At 43.0% G+C, this 7,910-nt stretch overlaps 1 protein-coding gene across 2 annotated transcripts; it reads left to right on the forward strand.

The window, feature by feature from the left end:
* The first annotated feature begins 905 nt into the window (after window positions 1-905).
* rad23aa (RAD23 homolog A, nucleotide excision repair protein a) lies at window positions 906-6,118 on the forward strand. Of its 2 annotated transcripts, none has more exons than XM_044051211.1 (9): window positions 906-1,320; window positions 2,480-2,641; window positions 2,987-3,189; window positions 3,444-3,487; window positions 4,376-4,503; window positions 4,698-4,785; window positions 5,065-5,198; window positions 5,338-5,499; window positions 5,661-6,118. In XM_044051211.1, exons 1-9 carry the CDS (start codon window positions 1,255-1,257, stop codon window positions 5,772-5,774), a joined length of 1,101 nt encoding a protein of 366 aa, XP_043907146.1. In that variant the 5' UTR covers window positions 906-1,254; the 3' UTR covers window positions 5,775-6,118. The 2 variants fall into 2 exon arrangements, with proteins under 2 accessions (XP_043907146.1, XP_043907148.1); XM_044051213.1 differs by having other exon boundaries at window positions 911-1,320; window positions 5,068-5,198.
* Window positions 6,119-7,910: the final 1,792 nt, after the last annotated feature.

Genomic DNA, 7,910 nt, shown 5'->3' on the forward strand with positions numbered 1-7,910 from the left:
TTAATAGGTTTTCTTGACAAGCTTCGTTAGCAGCAAAAATTAAAAGATGTTTAGTTTGTCCATTATGGACATCAACTGGCTCATCATCTCCCCCTTGTGGCCAGACAAGTTTGTGTGTGGAACCGAATCTGATATCACTCAGAAATGTAATTATCTATCATGAAATGATCTAAGCCACTGGACCATATCCACAAAGTCATCTCCAAATATTTAAGTTTAAAACTGTACTTCATTCACTTTTCTAGAATATTCAAACAATGGTCGAATAAAATGGTCAGCTTCTGCTGTTTGATGCATTTTACTGTAAAAGAAAGAAAGAAAGAAAGAAAGAAAAAGCCTGTTGAGTCTCCATGTGAATGAAGACATGATGGACACAATAGGATTCCAAACCTGACTGGGATTTTTTTTTCCCTCTTTCCTTTGCTACTTCTTATTGTCACTCAAGACTTGACTTCAGGTGACATTTTCTTCTTCTACAGGGTTCAACTGCTTTTCTGTTATCACCTGGAGTTAGAAAACTCCTACACTACCCAGCATTGCACAAAAAAGTAACTCAGTAACTTTTACTCTAAGTAAATTTACTTTTTTACTTTAACTTGAGTACATTTTAGACCCATATCTTTATTTGTACTTTGGCAAAATGTTGTCAAAATAGCAGTACTTTTACTTGAGAAGAATATTTCAGTACTGTATTAAGGCCCACGTGGCTCCAGTTCAGTGGCATCTTTATAGTAGGTGCCCTTTTAATTTTCGCCCCTGCCCTTGCAAACGTCTGTGCACGGCACTGCTACATAGTCCTTCGTATTCTCTCTATCTATCTATATGAGAACTGTTTGTTTTACATTGAAAACAGATGGAGCGTGACTCAGCAGGATTCCAAAGTCGACGGTTTGCTTACGTCCCATGGCCACCGTCATGCTCTTTGATCTTTTTGTGTCTTTGAGGGTCATCAAATAACATTGCGTATCAAACCAAACATTCCGAATTCAACAGCGGGGCCTTCACAAAAGTTCTGCTCGCCATAGTCTCGTCGCACATCACGAGATCTCGTCGCAGCAACCAGCGGAGCTTCTCTCGCCGCAACAGCAACTTGTCACCAAAGATGGCGATTTGCTGAGTGCTCATGGATACACACATTTCTCGGCTAGTTGCTAACGTACCCGAATCGCCAGCTTTGCAGACAAATTAACGGCCCAGCGAGCAGCTCTTCTTCTCCCTGGAAGCACATCTGACCCCGCGTCAGCCGCCGCCGCCATGCAGATCACACTGAAAACTCTGCAGCAGCACACCATTCAAATTGAAATAGACCCCGAACAAACGGTGAGTGGCTATCAGCTAACTGGCTAACTATGGCTAACAGTACGAGCCGCGCGACCTGTGTTTTAACTTCTCTGACACAGACCCAGCAGCGCAACGTGACACCACTAATCAAAAAATAATTTATAGTAGTTTTGGACAAAGGTCTCTTAGTAACGGTGCGAATTTCACTCGAGTTAGCCACATGGAGGAGAGGCGCAATATGACGCGAAAGCTCACTTACTAGCGGAGGCTAGTGGGGTAGCTTAGCTTAGCAGCCTGTTGACAAAGTCACAGCTACAAACGTATTTCTGGTTCATTTATTTTTAAGTTAGAAACGCGTTTACCTTGTCGCCGCTGCTCCTCGGTAGCATCTCGTGTGTGGACGTGGTTGAAGCCGCAACTTCTATGTTGAGCACAAGCTGCCCTCTGAGCTAATGCTAACGCCTGTGTCAAATATCATTAGCATTACAGGGGGCGCAGCAAGAAGCTGCTCAAGTTTGTTAGCATGCCCACATCTTTGCCAATGTAGGCAGCGAGGGCAAATATAAAGTGAATATTATATTGTGCTGCTTAAGTAGTTGTCACACTGATATAAATGCTAAGAGGAAACATTTTATTATCATTAATGTACAGTCATAGTTAGCACTGTCATGCTATGTAATACCCTATGAGCTAATGTTTATTGCTGCTCAGGGTTGCTTCTCTACCAAAATGATTGTCAAAGGTCTGTCCACAGTTTAATTTATTCTTGCGCTGCAACGATTATTCAGTGAATCAATTACTAAATAAATTGTCAACTTTTTTGATAATAATTACTTGCCAACTAATTATAGTAATTATTCGGCTTTAGTGTTTTTCCAACAATTAAAACAGCCTTTGTGATGTTTCAGCTCCTTAAATGTGAATATTTTCCGCTTTCTTTGCTCCATCCACAAAGAAATCATTAAAATTGAATCATTTTGGTTTGCGGACAAAGAGAAATTTGAGAACATCCTCATTTTCAGGTTTGCAAAGCGCCAACATTTTCTGACATGTTATGGACAAAACAAGTACTTGATTAATTGTGAAAATAATCATTAAATATAGCCCCTTTTTTATTCGCTGGCCCATGTATTAAAGTTGTGGGATCAATTCCCACAAATCCATGCATATCAAATATGATTCCTCTCTTCATCACCAGGTGAAGGCCTTGAAAGAGAAGATAGAAACAGAAAGAGGCAAAGACAACTTTCCAGTGTCTGGGCAGAAGCTGATTTATGCTGGTAAAATCCTGCAGGATGACACGCCCATTAAAGACTACAAAATTGACGAGAAGAACTTTGTTGTAGTGATGGTGTCCAAGGTGAGATCTTGTTGTAATTTTTGCTGATAATATTGACTTTAATTAGCTTTTTTGGGGGGGGTTTGATATCCTTTCTAGTCTGTTTTCAATAATTGGGCCACATATATAATGGTCTCCACCAAGGAGGTTTATGGTTTTTGGGGATGTAGGTTATAGCCCAATTAATTGTTTTAATTTTGCTTGCATTTGGGTCTCATTGTTTCTGACACTGTGGGACACTGAGTGGCCTTGATTGAAGTCTGTGCTCTCTGCATACTTTCTGTCTTTACGCTACTAATCGCAATGTTGAGCAGTCTCTCTATGAAGTTGTTTGTCTGACAGCATCTTCTTTTCAATTGGCTAAAGCCTAAGCTTGCAGCTGCTGCTTCAACCTCAGTCCCAGACGGACCCAAGCCCCCTGTACAGGACTCTGGCTCCACGTCGACAGCTGTTCCAGCCACAACCCCGACCCCAGCCCCTGCCCCAACCCCAGCAGCTGTCCCGATCCCCCCGGAGGAGGTCAAAGAGGAGCCGAGCGCTGCAGCCACAGAACCACAACAACCAGCCAGGTAAGAAGGAAGTGTTTAGTGGTGGCAGTGATGAGTCCATAATGTAGTTGATGTGTAAGCAAATGTAAACACACATCTGTCAAACCTGAAATTGTATAGAATCATTCAGTTGTGAATTATTGCATGTGCACCAGTTTTATTTAGAGTGTGACAGTATCATTTAGTTGTGTGGAGATGTAGATTTTGTCTGCTTTGCCGATCCATCTTGTGTAGATTGTATTAAATGTTTCTTCTTCATCTTCTTTGTTTTACAGCTCCAGTGGTGGGAGCCAGGGCTTGGATGCCTCCTCGGCACTGGGTAAGTAATGGATGGGTCTCTGCCAGACTTACATCATACACAAGCAATTGGAGCCTGTGCTCCTCAAATAATCTCCCAGTGCTGTAGTTTGGCTGTTCCTCGCCGTTGTTGAACAAGGAGCGTGTGATTGCAGACGATTGGCAGTTTAATTACTGTATTAATACCAAAGTAGTGCATTTCCAAGGTTAAACTTGCTGTGCCAGAAAGTGTTACTGCTATGAGACAGTGACTTCACAGGCTGCAGTTCTATAATTAGGCGGGGACGAGCGTTAGCCATCCTTTATGAGAGTGAGGGGAATTCCCATTTGTTCCACTTAAGAATGTACATATTCTGACAATGTCCACAGTGTATATAGATGTTATTGTTATTATTTATTTTTTCTATTTTTATATTATATATTTATATATTTTTTGATCATTTCGCTTGAATCCTGCAAAATGACGAGGAAAGTTAAGTGCTCCTTAAATCATTAAGGAAATGCTCTGCTGAAAAGTTCTTTTCAGACACTTAATTCTCCTTCACTTGAATTTGAAAGGTAAGGCCTTGTCCTAACGTGGACTGAGCTCGATGACGAAGCTATATTTAAGTTAAAAACCTTATACATATCGCTTTTAGACATTATACAACATTGAATCGTTATTTGTATGAACCTGTTCTTTTCATGCATAAACCCCTTACTGCTGATGTACTGTGACATTCAGCTGGTTTCACTCAGCAATTTAGCGTTTACCTTTGTTTTGTCATCGTTTGAATCAATCCTACATTTTGCTGATTGATTTTTGATGTATGATGTGTGTTTTTTTTGTACGTACCGTGATGAAGAATTGATGACGATATTTAAGACGTAATTTTGCTAATGAGTAACTTGGTCATCTTTGTGTTCTCAGTGACTGGGGCCGAGTACGAGGTAATGCTGACAGAGATCATGTCTATGGGCTACGAAAGGGAGCGAGTGGTGGCCGCGTTGAGGGCCAGTTTCAACAACCCCCACAGAGCTGTAGAGTATCTGCTCACTGTACGTAACACACACACACACACACACACAGCTGCATTTGCTTCTATCACTTCTGACTAAGTGCACCAAATTAACTGTGTATAGTTTAAGAAAAGGGAAGCATTTATGGTGTCTACAGTGATGGACCACACCTGGAGGGGATTAAGTGTGTAAGTTTTGAGGAACTTGACGTGTTGTTCTTTCGTCTTTTTCAGAGTATTCCCAGCAGCCCAGTCCAGGAGAGTAATCCACCTGCACAGGTCCCCACATCTGGATCTACAGACTCCCCATCTCTAGCAGAGGGTGAGACATGCAGCTCAATTAAGTTAAAAAAATATCTGTAGTTAAACGTCGTGTGTCTAAATAAACACCTGCATGTTAGTAGTGGGAGTTAGTAGTTTTTGCTCGTATATTTCGCTGCCTCCGTGAACAATTGACATTTTAGACGCAATTTAAAACGCATACAAATAGGACACAGCACATAGACTGAGTACAAACTACATAACTCCATATATAATTACATATAACACACTTAAACTTCTTTATTCCATGTTGCTCATGTTTGTTGAATTTGGATGTCAGCAGGAGATAACCCACTAGCATTCCTGAGGACCCAGCCCCAGTTTCTGCACATGAGACAAGCCATCCAGCAGAGTCCTGCTCTGCTACCTGCGCTTCTCCAGCAACTAGGCAGGGAGAACCCCCAACTTCTACAGGTAACACTCACTCACACATACATCTTTCGAGCTGCTGTGGAACTTCTGCTATGTTTTACACAAGACTTGAACCTTTTAAAAGTCATAAAAATAGACCCAGTCATCATAGTCATTTACTGAAACCTTTTTTCTTCTCCAGCAAATCAGTCAACATCAGGAGCTCTTTATCCAGATGTTGAACGAGCCAGTGGGGGAGGGGGGCGATGCACCAGAGGTGGGAGATATCGGGGCAGCAGGGGACGAGGGAGCACCTGTCAACTACATTCAGGTCACGCCTCAGGAGAAGGAAGCCATCGAAAGGGTGAGTAGTAAACAAAGTCTCAGGCTACGTCCACATTGGGATATGTTTAGGTTATATCTATGTCCAGGTGACAATTTCAGCTCCACATCAGACGGAATCTGCATTGAAACAAATAAGAGCGGCAGATCCGTTAAACCGTGTCTCGTTGTCTCTCTGCTCAGTTAAAAGCGTTGGGTTTCCCCGAGGCTCTGGTCATCCAGGCCTACTTCGCCTGCGAGAAGAACGAGAACCTGGCAGCCAACTTCCTCCTCAACCAGGGACTGGAGGACGACTGAAGACAGACTCCACTGCCTTCCCGCTCCTCCCTCCCACTCCTCCTCCTCCTCCTCCTCCTCCCCTCCTCGGCTCAGCATATAAAGACTGCACCCCCACAAATTTTACTGTACAGCTACCAACCTCAGCTCAACCCAACTGGAGATGAGGAGAGGGGGGAGCCAGCGCGGCGGTGGCGGGCGGGTGGGGCGGTGATGGTGACGGGACAGGAAGGGAAGCGGGGCAAACGGGGTGGGTCGGGTTATGGTGGGGTATCATGCTTAACGTACACAAAATGGAGGCCGTGCGCAGGAAGGTCAGACATGTATTACCAGAGGTCGGGGTGGGTGAAAATGTGTGGAAGAATCCACGTGAAATTCCAATGGAATGTGTGGGGTTTGTTTGGGGGCTGGGGGACCTGTAATTTGATTTTAGACGCAGCTTTGGGAAAAGGGGTGGGGCGGGCCAAAGGGTTTGCAACGAGAGCGTGCGCTTGTGTCCGCGAGTGTGAGTACGTGTGTGTTCTCGTGCAGATGGATGCGTTACAGTAAAAGCTGAGAAAAAGAAAAAAAGTAATCAAAAACAACCCGTTGCATTCTCTGAGTTTGTTCATGCTGTAGGTGGATGGTATGGAAGCACATTCTCCTGACTGCACCTGGACAACGTTGTCAGTGTGTGTGCGTGTGTGTGTGCGTGCGTGTGTGTGTGTAACTGCTTGCGTGTTCTTCTGTAAAGCCTCATGTACGTACATACGTCCAAGAATGAAACTGGCAGAGATGCACTGATTATGCTGCCCTCTGTTTGTGTCTGACATGATGTGGATGGGCGCTGTCAGTCTGTGTGTGTGTGTGTGTGTGTGGGGAGGAAAACTAAAACTGTCAAATAAGAATCTTTTTTTTTTTTTTTTTTATTGTTTTTGTTTCACATGCATCAGCCTACAGGAGCCCTGCGTGTTTAGGTCACTAAATCAACATTATACCCACACTACTGTTTTCCCACCGTCTTCTGTTTTACGAGAAGACTTTTTTTTTGGTTAATTTCTTGTCGGTTCAGGTCGTGCAGGCGTTGTTATGAGATTACATTAAACAGTTTACCAAAGGCAGACGCTCTGAGGTGAGGCTCTTTAAGTTCGCCCACATTTCTTTACCTGCGTCAACGAAACCTGTCGTACCGTAATATATGCATGACTTTCTCTCTTCTGGTCATTTCTTAACGCCGCCGTCTCCGCAGACATTTTGAGGCTGTTTTTAAGCACAGTAACGACACCGAGGACGCTTCATTAAAGTCAGCCATCGTTAATGTGATCACACGCATCTACGGCGCGTCCAAACGTCTGCCGTGAAGACGGTCGAATTGTACAACCCTCTGATTTGATTGAATCTAAATTCTAATGAAGTTTAGATTCAATTCTGAATAAGAGGAGGGCGGAGCATGGAGCACTTCTCTGGCTCCTGATTGGATGAAGTGTTGAAGGATAATGGAAAAGATTTACGGCACAAACGGACAGTATCTCACTGACTGCAGCTTTAATGGTAAACGTAAACAAAGACCACCGTGGATTATCAGCGCGAAGAGGTAAATAACTTATTAGCAACATGGATACCGAGTACACACCGTGTATAAAAAGTACTTCAAAAACAGATATGTCAGTGTTTGAATCATTGAAACACTCACACGCCTGTAACCAGGCGCCGACTGGACGATATCAGCTGTCAATCACACTGGTGTCCAGTCTTATTTATTTCCCTCTAAATAAGAACAGAATTTACAAAATGGACATCGTGTTCTGTTGGAGAAGACCTGAAATTAGTGATTGCAATCATTATTTCTGACATGATAAATCAAAGAAGCAGACTCAATTTCCTTATATATATATATTTATATATATATAACTAGCAGTGTCACCCCCTGGTGGTCATTCAGTGAACTGTCACCTCCATGTTAGACCCACCTTCCAAACTGGAAGTCCATTTGTCGTTTTTTTTTTTAAACACGGTCTGTGCAGAACCAGAAGCATCTGGAACAAATGTCCTCAAGTTACTTAAAATTCCAAAAAATGAACAATTGGTGCAAACTAACAAAGACGTGACGAACACACACGACGCAACGGTTCCATTTGGCTCTAAACGGTTTTTAAAAAAAATGCCTCCACGTCACAT

Source organism: Solea senegalensis, linkage group LG19, assembly GCF_019176455.1.
Source record: "Solea senegalensis isolate Sse05_10M linkage group LG19, IFAPA_SoseM_1, whole genome shotgun sequence".
Lineage (NCBI taxonomy): Eukaryota > Metazoa > Chordata > Actinopteri > Pleuronectiformes > Soleidae > Solea > Solea senegalensis.